General features: G+C 55.5%; 3 protein-coding genes across 6 annotated transcripts; all 3 read right to left on the bottom strand.

Annotated features, from left to right (window-relative positions):
* Positions 1-1,417: 1,417 nt before the first annotated feature.
* On the bottom strand, positions 1,418-5,392 carry SPEM3 (SPEM family member 3). Of its 2 annotated transcripts, none has more exons than XM_032140007.1 (3): positions 5,209-5,392; positions 5,002-5,059; positions 1,418-4,882 (listed from the first exon to the last, which is right to left on the bottom strand). In XM_032140007.1, exons 1-3 carry the CDS (start codon positions 5,344-5,346, stop codon positions 1,476-1,478), a joined length of 3,603 nt encoding a protein of 1,200 aa, XP_031995898.1. In that variant the 5' UTR covers positions 5,347-5,392; the 3' UTR covers positions 1,418-1,475. The 2 variants fall into 2 exon arrangements, with proteins under 2 accessions (XP_031995898.1, XP_058287486.1); XM_058431503.1 differs by having other exon boundaries at positions 1,427-4,882; positions 5,218-5,380.
* Positions 5,393-6,677: 1,285 nt separating this feature from the next.
* SPEM2 (SPEM family member 2) lies at positions 6,678-8,634 on the bottom strand. 3 transcript variants are annotated; one of them, XM_032140005.1, is made up of 3 exons: positions 8,425-8,634; positions 8,201-8,258; positions 6,678-8,064 (listed from the first exon to the last, which is right to left on the bottom strand). In XM_032140005.1, exons 1-3 carry the CDS (start codon positions 8,560-8,562, stop codon positions 6,749-6,751), a joined length of 1,512 nt encoding a protein of 503 aa, XP_031995896.1. In that variant the 5' UTR covers positions 8,563-8,634; the 3' UTR covers positions 6,678-6,748. The 3 variants fall into 3 exon arrangements, with proteins under 3 accessions (XP_031995896.1, XP_058287629.1, XP_058287628.1); XM_058431646.1 differs by having other exon boundaries at positions 8,343-8,483; XM_058431645.1 differs by lacking the exon at positions 8,201-8,258 and having other exon boundaries at positions 8,425-8,583.
* Positions 8,635-12,199: 3,565 nt separating this feature from the next.
* Positions 12,200-13,513, bottom strand: SPEM1 (spermatid maturation 1). Its single transcript, XM_032140004.2, has 3 exons — positions 13,309-13,513; positions 13,150-13,210; positions 12,200-12,955 (listed from the first exon to the last, which is right to left on the bottom strand). The coding sequence occupies exons 1-3, from the start codon at positions 13,450-13,452 to the stop codon at positions 12,231-12,233; spliced, it is 930 nt and encodes a 309-aa protein (XP_031995895.1). The 5' UTR covers positions 13,453-13,513; the 3' UTR covers positions 12,200-12,230.
* Positions 13,514-13,680: the final 167 nt, after the last annotated feature.

The following is a 13,680-nucleotide window of genomic DNA, read 5'->3' as shown; positions in this document are numbered from 1 at the left end:
AGATAATTAAGGAGGGACATCTAGGAAAAATTAGAGGCATGTAAAAGAAGAGACTCCCCAACTGTAGAGATCAATTTGGGAAGCCCAGGACTCAGGGGTTCCTAGTCACTGACAGAGAGATTTTCTCCTTCAGCAACCAGAGCTGGGGTCCCCGGGAGAACCGAGAGCACCAAAGCAGCCCAGAACTGCGCAAGTAGGTTCCCATACACACACATCTGGTTGTGACCCAAGAGGCCAGATCAGGAGAACTGGAGACTGGGCTCTTTCTCACAGTCTGGAGTAACCAGGCATCAGACATCCCTGCATCTCACCTCCTCCCCAGAGGGTGGCTTCTGAGGCACTCTAAAAAGAGCTAAGTTCTCTGGACTCTGGAAGCTTTGAAGATGTTAAGAATGGGTGACAAGGAATAGTTCCTCTAAACTCTAAAGCATGGCTCTCCAATATAATTTTCTGTGACGATAGCGATGTCCTGAGTTGGTACTGTCTGATACAGTAGCCACCAGCCACCTGTGGCTGTTGAGCACTTGAAATGTAGATAATGTAGCCAGGCGCCCTGGCTCATGCCTGTAATCCCAACACTTTGGGAGGCTGAGGCGGGTGGATAACTTGAGGTCAGGAGTTTGAGACTAGCCTGGCTAACATGGTGAAACCCCATCTCTACTAAAAATACAAAAATTAGCTGGGCATGGTGGTCCACGCATGTAATCCCAGCTACTCAGGAGGCTGAGGCAGGAGAATCGCTTGCTTGAATCTGGGAGGCAGAGGTTGCAGTGAGTCAAGATCGCGCCATTGCACTCCAGCCTGGGTGACAGAGCAAGACTCTGTCTCAAAAAAAAGAAAAAGAAAAAAAGAAAAAAAAGAAAATGTAAATTAAAATTAAACAAAATTTAAAATTATGTTCTGCAGTAACATCTACTTTTTTTTTTCTTTTCTTTTTTTTTTTTTTTTAGACAGAGTCTTGCTGTGTCACCCAGGCTGGAGTGCAATGGTGCGATCTCGGCTCACCACAACTTCCGCCTCCCAGCTTCAAGTGATTCTCCCTGCCCCAGCCTCCCGAATAGCTGGGACTACATGCGTGCACCACCACGCCTGGCTAATTTTTGTATTTTTAATAGGGACGGGGTTTCACCATGCTGGCCAGGCTGGTCTCGAACTCCTGACCGTGTGATCCGTCCACCTCAGCCTCCCAAAGTGCTGGGATTACAGGTGTGAGCCACTGCACCAGGCCTAATACACATTTTAATAGCCACATTTGGCTAATGGCTAGTGTATGGGACAGAGCAGCTCTAGGGCCTTGAGGATAATGGGCTTGGCTATGCAGCTATGGAGGAGAAACAGCAACCTGTCCTCAGTGGCTCTGTGAGTGGCCAGCATCGGGGATGGGCTGGGGTGGATGTCCTCAAACAAACACAGAACATTTCTGTCGCCTCTTTATTCCTGATGCACTTTTGTCCCCTCTTTGTCCAAGGTTCTCATCACATTCTGATATCCCCACTCCTTGATGGTTTCCCTGAGTTGCTGGGTGCCTCTTGACGAAGGCGCCTAGGAGACAGAGCTTCACATTTGTCCTTGCCCACTGCCAACTGTCTCTGACGGGCATCAAAAACCACATGCCCTGCCCGGGTGCCTGGTCCAGGGCACTGGGACTTCCAGTTGATATGGGAAGGCATAGACACCTGACGATAGTTCTGGTAGCCTGAAGGAACTGTATCCACAGGGCGGTACGCCCCGTGCTGGCTGCCTGCCTGCCAGGAGGATGACTGCAGCTCAATTAATACAGGTACCTCTGAGAAGGTCTGCAGGTCATTGGAGACCACTTGGGCCTTGGAAGGGCAGGAGTTCTGACTGAGTTGGAGAGGAGCCCAGAGGACGTGCCGCTGTGCGTCCTCCTTCTGAGCAGCCTTCTCAGGCACAGATGACTTCATCAGGGACAGTGTGGACTTTGGGGTCTGAAGTGGGGACAAAAGCTGGACAAAATCAGAACCTAGGGCAGGGCTTGGGTTCTTGTGGAGGCCGGGATCTGGGATGAGGCATGAGTTCTTGTAGGGGCCAGATTCCTGGGTAAAGCCTGAAATCTTGGGGAGGCCAGAGTCTTGGACAAGGGCTGGGTCTTTATGGGGGCCAGGATCTTGATTAATTCCTGGGCACTTGTGGAGATTAGAGTCTTGGCTATGTTCTGAGCTCCTGTAAACTCCAACATCTTGAGGAGGGCTAAATCTTCTTTCAACTTTAGTGGCTTGGGTAAGGCTTGGGAGGTTGGAATCTTGAGGAAGGCCTTCAACTTTGTGGCCACCACAGTCTTGGATAAGTCCTGGATTCTTGTAGTCTCCTGAGTCTTGGGTAAGGCCTGAGCACTTTGGGAGGCCAGAGGTTTGGACAAGGCCTGGGCTCTTGTGGAGACAAGATTCCTGGATAACTCCTGAGCTCTTATTGACTTCAGAGTCTTGGGCAACATATGGACCCTTCTGTGATCCAGAATCTTCAGTAAGGCCTGGGGTACTACAGACTCCTGGATCTTGGACATTGCCTGTATTCTTGTGACCTCCAGAATCTTTAGAAGAGCCTAGGTTCTTTTGGTGGTCAGTTGCTTGGGAGAGATCTTGATTTTTGTAGACCACAGTCTCTTGGTTTGGTTCAAGATTCCTATAGATTCCAGAGTCTTGTGTAACGCCTGAGCTCCTCTGAAGATCAGAAGTTTGGGTAAATGCTGTTTTCTTGTGGAGGCCAGGGGTTTGGGTGAGACATGCACTCCTAAGGATACCAGCTTCTTGAGTCAGACCTGTGTTCTTTTGGGGGTGGGAATCTTGAGTAATGCCTGAATTCTTGTGAAGACCAAAGTCTTGAGAAGGGCTTGGATTCTGGCAGAGATAAGAATCTTGGGGAAGGCCTGGGAATTCATGTAGGCCTTGATTTGGAGCAAGACCTGGGTTCTCGTGGAGGCCTGGATCTTGGGTAAGGCCTGGGTTCTTGTGGAGGTCTGGGTTTTGGGCAAGGTCCAGATTCCTGGGAACTCTGGAGTCTTTTGAAGGGTATGGGGTCCTTTGAAGGCCAGAATCTTGGGTAAGGCCTAGACTCTCATGACATTCAGGGCATTGGGGTTGGATCAGGGGATGGGAAATGGTGGCAAACAAGGAACGGGTGGGGAATTGGGAAGTGAGGATGGACTGAGGAGACTTGGAGGTTGGAAGAACAGTAGGGGCTTGTATTAAGGTGGAAGGCCTCTGATGGTTGGTGGGTTGAGGAGGGACAAAGGATCTGGGAGGAACGAGAGGCAGGGAAAGAGTGCACGGTGGAGGAGGGGTGCACACTGAGCTCTGGGCAGTGGTTGCAGAATGAAAGCAAGTCTTGGCACATGCAGTATCCCGGGAGTAGACAAGGAATTCGGGGTAGACTGGAGCCTGGGAGTCTGTGTTCTTCTCAGAACTGCAAGGATGGGAGCTGCAGTAAGGGGAAGTCTTGGTCTGGGGGAACTTATCATTGGCATCATCTGAGATCTTCCATTCCATATTCCCCAACTCCAGGTAGCCCAGTGTGGATCCTGCAGGAAGCTTGGCACTATCCCCACTGCATTGCTTTGTTTGCCCAGATATACCAGAACTCACCAGGTCCTGACCCTCTTGGGGCCTGAAGAGGGTGACCAAGTCTTTTCTTGAATACTCAGGGTTCTGGGGGCTGGACATATGGAAGAAATTCTGCTTTGCCCTGTGGGCATCATAGACCACATGGCCAGTGGAGAGGTCATGGCTGAAGGCAGGTGGGGTAGAGGGTATAAGAGTTATGATAGGGGCAGGGGTGGTGGCAGGGACAGGATCAGGGACAGGAGTGGTAGTCAGGGCCATGACCAGTGCTGGGGCAGGGGTGGGGAGAGAGGCTGGGACAGGGGCTGGTGTCGGAGCTAGGACAGGAGTAGTGGCTGGGGCAAGAGTTCCGGGAGGAGCTGGGGCAGAGGTTGGGACACGAACCGAGCTGCGGACTAGATGAGAGTGGTCTGGGATATACGCTGGGGCATGGGCTGAGGTGTACTCAGGGGCATGGGCCTGGGGGTGGGCTGGGACAGGCATAGGAGCCTGGGCTGGGGAGTGGGCTGGGGTATGGGCTGAGGTGTGTTCAGGGCTTTGGGCCTGGGAGTGAGTATGCTCAGGGGTGTGGGGTGGAGAGTGGGTTTGGGCCTGGGCTGACGTATGGGCTTTAGTATGAGCTGAGGCCTGGGCTGGTGTAGGGGCTGGGGTGTGAGCTTGGATGTGGGCTGCAGTCTGAGCTGGGGTAGGGGCCGAGGTGTGGGCTTGGGCCTGGGCTGAGGTGTCCTGGGCCTGGGAGTGTGTGCCCTCAGGGGTGTGGGCCTTGGAGTGGGTCCAGGACTGGGCAGGGGTGTGCACAGTGGTGTGGTCCGTGGAGTGGGTCCAGGGGTGGGTTGGGGTACACACAGGAGTGTGGGTTGGGGAGTGGACCTGGGCCTGAACTGGGGCCTCAGCTGGGGCACAGTCTGGGGTCTTAGTCTTGCTCTCTTGGGGCAGGTGGCATGGACCCGTGTCCAACTTGCTCATCTTTGGGAGCTGGGAAGATGTCTCTGGCCTGGAGAGCAAGGAGGCTTGAGCCTTTAAGGCTGTGACCTGAGGGGCCTCCTCCACTCCCATCATCCCCTCCTCGTACAGCCCCCGTGGAGGCTCCCCGGGAAGCCTGGCACGTCCACATTTAGGCGGCATCCAGCAGCACGTAGAAACCTTCTCATCGTTCGCGTCTGGTATCCAGGAGTCAAGGTGGTTAACCTGCCTGAGCAGGAAGCCTGGGCGAGGACGGACGCGGGAAGAGACTTCTGAGCACGGGTTCTTGGGATCCACGGAGGAGCGAATACATGTGGGATGGCTGCCGCTGGGCTGCTTGTCTGCAGGGAGAGGTAGGATGGGACAATGTCCAGGTGCCCTAGGGACTCAGCACTGGGCCAGGGATAGGAGAAAGGGGACAGGCCCATATCCCTGGAAGCCCATACAGGGGCCCACTCACCTTTGGGAAAAAAATGATGGAAAATAATCCTCAAGGATCTCTTCAGATGCTTCCAGAGCTGAGGGGAGTGGGAGGGCGGGTGAGTCCGGAAGCTGGGTGAGCCCCTAAGTCCAACGCTTATCTGGCCACACCCCAACAGCCCTCCCACCTCAGCCCCTTCAAGACCCCAGGGCTCCCCCAACCCTGCTACCCAGATCCTGCCCTGACCAGAGTCACCACATTGATCCACACGTTGAGCAAGATGAAGCTGCCCAGAAGAAGAAGAATCGAGTCTCCTAAGTCCTGGCACTTGCTGGGGTTGGTGCCAGAGCACACCTGGGCCCCATGATAGGCTCCCTCACCCATGGCCTCGGCTCCCAGGACTGCCTGGGCCCCCGGCCCTCACGCAGTCACTAGGAGCAAGACTCCTGTTGTTGGGGAGGGGTGGACTGAGTCATAATGAGGCAGGTGGTCAGGCTCACAATGAGGAAGGTCAGGGTGGAACTCTCTGGTAACCAGGTTTGAGTAACCAGGTATGGACAAACAGGGTCTGGAGGCCAGGGACCCTCTCCTGTTTCTCCATCGTTCTCTACTGCTGGGTGACTCACTCACTCACTCATTCCATCACTCCTGCAGTTTCTTTCTTTCTTTCTTCCTTTTTTTTTTTTTTTGGAGATAGATTCTCGCTCTGTCGTCCAGGCTGGAGTGCAGTGGTGCGATTTCGGCTCACTGCAACCTCCGCTTCCCAGGTTCAAACGATTCTCTGCCTCTGCCTCCCGAATAGCTGTAGCTGGGACTACAGGCATGCACGACACCTGGCTAATTTTTGTGTTTTTCATAGAGATGGGGTTTCTTTTTTTTTTCTTTTTTTTTTTTTTGAGATGCAGTCTCACTCTGTCGCCTAGGTTGGAGTGCAGTGGTGTGATCTCGGCTCACTGCAACCTCTGCCCTCCTGGGTTCAAGTGATTCTCCTGCCTCAGCCTCCCGAGTAGCTGGGACTACAGGTGCCCACCACCACATTCGGCTAATTTTTTGTATTTTTTTTAGTAGAGACGGGGTTTCACTGTGTTAGCCAGGATGGTCTCGATCTCCTGACCTCGTAATCTGCCCACCTCAGCCTCCCAAAGTGCTGGGATTACAGGCGTGTGCCACTGCGCCCGACCAAGATGGGGTTTCATCATGTTGGCCAGGCTGGTCCCAAACTCCTGGCCTCAAGTGATCCGCCGCCTCGGCCTCCCAAAGTGCTGTACTGGTGTGAGCCACCGCGCCGGGCCACTCCTGCAGTTTCATTTCAGAATCCTGAACCCTTCATCTCTTGACCACACCAGAGACTGGGAAGACCTCCACTTCAGAGCCCTGGAGAAGGCGTGGCTGGAATCCAGAGCCTTGGCCTGGTCCTGTACCACGTGCTAAGTAAATCCCAAAGAGCTCCACTCAAGACACTGAATTCAGAATCCAGACCTGATCCTTGCTGGAAACAGGGAGAATAAAGAGCCCGGGTGGTTGTCGTCAGCCAGTGCAAGTTCTACGTAGTGCATGGTGCAGACCAGGAGGGCCTGCTGGCAGCCGCATGGCCACTAAGCCAAGGGGTGCCTCACACCAAGAAGGGGACACTGGTTTCTCATTTCAGGAAGCCAAGGGCAGGGACCCATGCTGGCCGAAGGAGTGGCACTCCCACGCCACAGACCACCACAGTGTTTCCTGGACTCTGTTTCTCTTTATTCCTCTCCCTCCATGCCCTGCCCCGCACCCCACATCTGCCTGCTGGTCAGTTGAGTTTCCCGGTCTGGCTCCTGTGCAGAGAGGGCCTTGAGGTGGAGGTGGAAGCCGGTGGCAGTGAGCTGGACCTGGCTCTGCTCTCCTGCACCTGCCGCTTCAGCTCCAGGCTGTCATACACCTGGTAGCTGGCATTGCCCCCTGGATTCCGGCTGAGTGGGACGAACATGGTCGGGGGAGGGACGGGATCTGCAGCCTGGACTTTGGGCCGGGGCTGGGAGGAATGGGGGACCCGCACTGAGCTTGGAGCTGGGGTCCGTTGGTGGGAGGCCTCGCCCAACACCGTGAGGGAGGCAGAGGTAGTCAGAGGACGCCAGGCGGGCAGAGCCTCAGCCCAGTCAGCTGCCCGGCGCCGCACCTCATGGGGGTCCTGGGAGCTGTAGCCCAAGGGTTCCGCGGATGGGTGGGGGCTGCGGTGGGACTGGCTGTAAGTGTGACCAAGCAGGCTCTGCAGGTGGGACTGTGAGGAGTGGTGCTCCCGGCAGCCCTGGGCCTCAGGCTGGGCGTTCCGGGACACCAAGGCAGGGGGGCACTCAAAGCCCTCCATGCCACGACGCCGCTGATCCCAGGAGTCATACAGTATCCAGCCCACTGAGGGGTAAGGGCTGTGCCCCACGGGGACCCAACAGGGGTTAGGGGGCAGCCGGCGGGGAGGTGGTGGAGACGAGGCCCACTGCTTAGCCTCCACATTGCCCCACAGTCGGGACTGGGAACCGTGGCGCCCATAGGACTGCAGCCTCAGCTCGGACTTGGCCTCTACACGCTTGGGCATGCAGCGCAGCTCAGGTGACAGGTGGAGAGAGGGTGGTGGCAGACTGGCCAGGATACCACCCTGGTGGCCCCACAGCCCCACATTGGAGGGCAGGCCCGCTCTCTGATAAAACCCACCCCAGCCACCACGTGGGTACTTGGGATACGGGAAGGGCAGTTTGTCCTCCTCCTCCAGGTAGGAATCCAGGTCCTCCTGATCAAAGAAGGGCACTCGGTGTAGTCGTGACATCTTTTGGCTGCGATGTGGGTTATGGAAGACTGAGCGGCTATGGGGGATTTGTCTGTAGTTCTGCGGCTGCTGCTGGTGGTTGCAGCAGCGACGGCGACAACGGCGGTGGCGGTGGCGGCGGCGGCAGCGACGAAGACAACGAAGAAGACTGCTGCTGTGATGGTTGGAGAAATGGTGGCAGGAGAAAGAGGAGTACTGCGTGGGTTGGGACATCTTCACCTGCACGGGGTCCAGGATGCAGTGGATGTGGACGTCCTGAGCCTTGTCTGGGGGACCACTGAGGGGACTTTCGCTGGCTTGAATTTCATCTGGGGAAGGCAAGAGTCCATGAAGTCAGGGCAATTGTCAGAAGAGCTCAAGGTTGGGAACACTGGGGCCTGGGTTTCTAGGGCCATTGTCAGGGTGGGGATGGGGGTCCCCTACCTCTCCAGCAGCCACACTTACTTTTCTGAGTAGCCCAATCAATCAACTTGTCTAAGGCGTTCTGGAGTCCATGCCACATCTGGGGCAGGGTGGAAGAGAGTGAAGTCCGGGCCCTCCGCGCCCAGCACCACCACCCCTGCCCCCGCCCCAGTCTAGACCGCACCTGCAGGTGGAGATGTAGGCTGCAGCTGGCTCCCACCCTCGGCCCTCTTCACCCCTAGAGGTGGTCCACAGTCATCACTGACCATAGTTGCCACGTTGATGCCAATGTTGACAAGAACGATGAGGCCCAGCAGCAGGAATAAGATGTCCTCGGCATCGTGGGGGCTTTCTTGGTATTGATTGCAGCATCCCAGGGTGTTATGCCATAGCTGGTTTTCCATGGACGGGGGATCCTAGGGCCACCCGGGCCACCCCCCTCCGCCCCCACCCCCGGCCCCAACCCACACTGCACTCATGCCAATCCCCGGAGATAACTACAAGCTGGTAAGGGAGCCAGGTCACAATGAGGTGAGTTAGCGAGAGTCACAATGTGGAGGTAGCAGCTTTTATCCATTCTGCTGGCCCCTTCTACCACCATCTCCACCCTTGGCTCCTACTTGGTGGATCCCGGTCCCCAGATATCCCAGATCTCAGTCGGTTCCTCTGTCTCCAGGAGGTTTGCTTAACCCCACACCTGGTTCCTGAGCTGAAGATAGGGTAGTTAGAGGATGACACAGTCATCACAGGGGTCAAAGCATGCATAAGATATGTCCTGTTTCATTGTTCTTTTGAGATATTATGGCAACTTACATAGCCTGTTGGTGTGCCTTGCCCCATGGTTACTTTGGGGCCAGGAGCTAGGGTGACTAGATGGGCGAGTGACACTAAGAGTCCCCTTGGGCATCACCCTGCTATACCAGCCCCTCCCTACTCTGCCCATTTCCCTGTCAAAATTCCTCTAGCTCCCATCTCTGCCCAATTCTTCCTGGCCAGAGACTCCAGCCCTAGGTGTTGGTGGTCCGTGAGCCCACCAGCCCCTTTGTCACACTGACATCTGCCTCACTGAGGTTGCTGCCTCTTCCGGGAACCAACCCCAGCCATGGTTTCTCCATCCTAACCACCTGCACTCCCACCAACCCACCCTTACTCCAAGGTGAAAAACAGTTAAGCTACTACCTGAAGAAAACCCGGGCTGGGTGCGGTGGCTCACGCCTGTAATCCCAACACTTTGGGAGGCTGAGGCGGGTGGATCACCTGAGGTCAGGAGTTCTAACCTGGCCAACATAGTGAAACCCAGTCTCTATTAAAAATACGAAAATTAGCTGGGTGTGGTGGTGCGCGCCTGTAGTCCCAGCTACTCGGGAGGCTGAGGCAAGAGAATCATTTGAACCCGGGAGGTGGAGGTTGCAGCAAGCCGAGCTCTTGCTGTTGCACTCCAGCTTGGGTGACACATCAAGACTCTGTCTCCAAAAAAAAGAAAGGAAGGAAGGAAGGAAGGAAGGAAGGAAGGAAGGAAGGAAGGAAACTTGCTGGGCGCAGTGGCTCACGCCTGTAATTCCAGGCAGGTGGACCACCTGAGGTCAGGAGTTTAAGACCAGCCTGGCCAACATGGCGAAACCTCTACTAAAAACACAAAAATTAGCTGGGCATGGTGGTGGGCGCCTGTAATTCCAGCTACTTGGGAGGCTGAGGCAGGAGAATCGCTTGAACCTGGGAGGTGGAGGTTGCAGTGAGCTGAGATCGTGCCACTGAAGTCCAGCCTGGGTGACAGAGCAAGACTGTCTCAAAACAAACAAACAAACAAACAACAAGAAAACCACATGAAATTAACAAAGCACAAAATAGATGTAATTGTTAATATACCAGACAGAGTGTTTGACTTAAAACAGGTACATCACTGGGGTCTGTGGCGCCCTGGAGACTGCAAGCCGTTTGTTTACAAAGTGAACCACTCAGCAGAAAGAAAGGCCAGTGAGCATTTCCCATCCAGCCTCCAAACACATAGTAGATGCTCAATATATATCCACTGAATGGAATCCGTTGAAAATGATCAGTAACATTAGTTGAATGAGAGAAGTAGGGCCATTTGCAAACAGTCCATCTGCTCACATTCCAGGAATCTGTCTAGAGTGGAAGGTGAAGTCCAGCTCCCTCAGCCTGGGCTCACACACACGGCTGCTTGTTCCCAAGTGATACGTGTGTGCATGTGCATATGATCTCAATTGTGTAGGAGAAGGGCAGGGCCTGAGTTTCTCTGTTTCTCAGTTTCTGAGTTCACATGGCGAACTGGGGAAGGTGGGAGATTCTGGTGGGTCAGGCTGGCTCTGCAGCAATGGGATGGAGCATCTGAGGCCATGAGCTTGATCCTCAGTGTCTGTGTAACCATGAGCAAGACGCTTAGCTTCTCTGAACTTAGTCTCCTCACTGGTGACATGGTGAGTTAATCAAAGGAGTGAGGTCACAGAGAGCTGTGATGTTACAGTGAGGTACCTCTTGAGGGGGGCCCCAATATTTCTTTCTTTCTTTTTTTTTTTTTTTTTTGACGGAGTCTCGCTCTGTTGCCCAGGTTAGGGTGCAGTGGCGTCATCTCGGCTCACTGCAACCTCTGCCTCCCAGGTTCACACCATTCTCCTGTCTCAGCCTCTTGAGTAGCTGGGACTACAGGCGCCTGCCGTCACGCCCGGCTAATTTTTTTTATTTTTTATTTTTTAGTAGAGACGGAGTTTCACCGTGTTAGCCAGGATGGTCTCGATCTCCTGACCTCGTGATCCGCCTGCCTCGGCTTCCCAAAGTGCTGGGATTACAGGCGTTAGCCACTGCGCCCAGCCAAGGGGGCCCCAATATTTCATCCTCTGCTCCAATCCTGCTTAAGGGTATAGGATCTTCAGGGTGACTAGGGAACTGTGAGGGACTAGATGCCCTCTCAGCCATCCCTCCCCAAATAAACCAGGGCTTACATGGGAACCAGGCCTCACCTGTGGGCTGCAGCCTAACCCTGGGCTCTGGCAGGCACCAGCCTTCTGAGGAGCTAGGGCCATGGAGATGGAGATCTCTCCTCTAGTGCACGACTGCCTGGGGACCTGGGGTAGAATTTAGGGCCCTTTCTGTGCACTAAAGAAAACAAGGTATTAACTGGGCACGGTGGTGCCTGTTGTCCCAGCTACTCAGGAGGCTGAGGCAGGAAGACTGCTTGAGCTCAGGAGGTTGAGTCTCCAGTGAGCCATGATTGCACCACTGCACTCCAGCCTGGGTGACAGATCAAGACCCTGTCTCAGGGGAGGGGGAGAAAACAGTCTGGGCACAGTGGCTCACACCTGTAATCCCAGAACTTTCAGAAGTTGAGGCAGGCGGATCGATTGAGCCTAGGAGTTTGGGACCAGCCTAGGCAAAGTAGTGAAACCCGATCTCTACAAAAAATAGTGGTGCGGCCGGGGCGGGGTGGCTCACACCTGTTATCCCAGCACTTTGGGAGGCCGAGGCAGGCAGATCACCTGAGGTCAGGAGTTCAAGACCAGCCTGGCCAACATGGCAAAACCCCATCTGCACTAAAAATACAAAAATTAGCCAGGCATGTTGGCACACGCCTGTAGTCCCAGATACTCAGGAGGCTGAAGGCAGGAGAATCGGTTGAACCTGGGAGGCTCACACACACACACACACAAAAACCCAACCAAACAAACAAACAACAACAACAAAAACTAGTGGCCCATGCCTGTAGTCCTAGCTACTCAGGAGGCTGAGGTGGGAGACAGTTGGGACTGCAGTGAACTGTGATTGCACCACTGCACTCCAGCCTGGGCAACAGAGAAGACCCTGTCTCCAAAAAAAATAAAAATAAATTGAAAACAAGGTAGAGGCAGGTAAGAGCCTTGGAACCCAGAAGGGCCTGGGAAAGGCTGAGGACAGGGACAGGCCTGTGGGGCAAAAGGTTAATGAGGGTCCCAGGGCTCAGGGCCCTGTGGCTAGGGACAGCATTCTCTTCACAGCCACAGCTTCTAGGTGCTGTGTGGGCCCTGGCACCCCAACACCACCACAGAGCACCTCCTCTCTCCTTTTTATTTTTTTCCAGTCACCTCCCAGTTAGGGAACGGTACATCCAATTCTTGCTTGTCTCCTCGGCAGTGCTGGATCCAGAGGCCAGGGGGTAGCAGCGGGACAGGGCCTGCACCTCCCGGGTCAGTTCCCGAAGCCGCCGCCTCAGGTCCCGGGCATCATACACTATTCGGCCTGAGGAGCGGTGCTGGGAAAATTCAGGGATGACTGCTGGGCCCAGGATGGGAGCTGGGACAGGCTGGTACTGAGCTGCCTCTGCCTCTGGCACCGCCCCCTCCCCACCGTTCTTGTGGCTAGGAGCCTCAGGGCTGGGAGGTGGGGGGTTCACAGGATACACATAGGCCCTTAGGCCCAGCTTGGACCGTATGTCTGTTTCGAGGGGCCTTTCCTCTACGGTAGGCTGGAAGCGGATGGTCTGGGGAGGGGGCTCCGGGGCATCCTGAGTCCAGGGAACCCATGTCCCCTGAGTGCGTTGGAAACCTTCCCAGTCCTCAGGGCCATCCCAGTGGTAGGAGCAGATGGCTGGGTACTGATGGGGCTTCTCGTCATCAGTGTCAGGAGCCCAAGCTACTGGGCAGTGAGCACAGCATGTGGGAGAGCCTCGACGGCGATGGCGGCGAGCTGGGGGCGGGGTCACAGTCATCTTCACAGGGTCCATGGTGCACCGAAGATGGACTGCAGGGGAACTCTGCTTCTTAGGGGGCTGGGTCTGCTTTCCGAGTGAGGATGACTTAGGAGCTTCTGTGGATGGGGGAGAGGTGAGACTAGCAGGGAGGCCAGCTCCTACAGGCATAGAGAGGCAGGGCCCAGGGAGGGCAGCTGCACAGCTATGGTGTCTGAGAGGGGCAAGCAAGAAGGGAAGGGGCTAATTTAGGGCTGAGGCTAGAGCGCTTGGTTTCTGTCCCTCCTATGCCCCAGCCCCCAGACCTGCTTACCTTTCTCACAAATGATATCATGGAACACTTGGTATAAGACACCACGGAATCGGCTCCAGAGCTAGGTGGGGGAAGACACAGTGATCCCAGGCAGGCCCTGGCTGGCAGGCCTGCCCCCCGCCATCCCACCAGCTCCCTCCCATCCGGCCCCACCCTGACCAGGGTCACTATATTGATGCTAATGTTAATGCAGATGATGAGGCCCAGCAGCAACAGGACAGAGTTGCCTAGGTCCTGGCAGCTGTTGCTGTTGCAGTTGTGATACGAGGCCCACTCGGGCCTCGGCCGCTCAGCCATGGCCATGGGGTCCCTAGGACCACCGGGGCCCTTACGCCCCCAGCCCACCGCGCCCACAGTGTCCACTGACTGCCTGCCTGTCCCTGAGGGTCTTGGGAGTGAACGGGTCACAATGGTGCCAGGCCACTCCCTTCCAGTGTGCCAAGGGGCTACCCTGAGTCCTGGACCCGTGGCTGACCCTCTCGCCTGAGCCCAGGCCTTGGCAGAGGCCATGCCTCTCACCTCACATGCCTC

This window comes from Hylobates moloch, unplaced genomic scaffold (genome assembly GCF_009828535.3).
Source record: "Hylobates moloch isolate HMO894 unplaced genomic scaffold, HMol_V3 SCAFFOLD_19, whole genome shotgun sequence".
NCBI classification, from domain to species: domain Eukaryota; kingdom Metazoa; phylum Chordata; class Mammalia; order Primates; family Hylobatidae; genus Hylobates; species Hylobates moloch.
The sequence above is the reverse complement of the archived record's forward strand: the minus strand, read 5'-3'. Positions and strand labels throughout refer to the sequence as shown.

Coding starts and splice junctions, on each gene's coding strand:
- SPEM3 (XM_032140007.1), bottom strand. CDS start 5,346: ATGGGTGAGGGAGCCTATCATGGGGCCCAGGTGTGCTCTGGCACCAAC. Junction 5,060..5,208: donor GGATCAATGTGGTGACTCTG/GTCAGGGCAGGA, acceptor CACTCCCCTCAG/CTCTGGAAGCATCTGAAGAG. Junction 4,883..5,001: donor CCATCATTTTTTTCCCAAAG/GTGAGTGGGCCC, acceptor CTCTCCCTGCAG/ACAAGCAGCCCAGCGGCAGC.
- SPEM2 (XM_032140005.1), bottom strand. CDS start 8,562: ATGGAAAACCAGCTATGGCATAACACCCTGGGATGCTGCAATCAATAC. Junction 8,259..8,424: donor GCATCAACGTGGCAACTATG/GTCAGTGATGAC, acceptor ACCCTGCCCCAG/ATGTGGCATGGACTCCAGAA. Junction 8,065..8,200: donor TGATTGGGCTACTCAGAAAA/GTAAGTGTGGCT, acceptor TGCCTTCCCCAG/ATGAAATTCAAGCCAGCGAA.
- SPEM1 (XM_032140004.2), bottom strand. CDS start 13,452: ATGGCCATGGCTGAGCGGCCGAGGCCCGAGTGGGCCTCGTATCACAAC. Junction 13,211..13,308: donor GCATCAATATAGTGACCCTG/GTCAGGGTGGGG, acceptor TCCCCCACCTAG/CTCTGGAGCCGATTCCGTGG. Junction 12,956..13,149: donor TGATATCATTTGTGAGAAAG/GTAAGCAGGTCT, acceptor CCCCATCCACAG/AAGCTCCTAAGTCATCCTCA.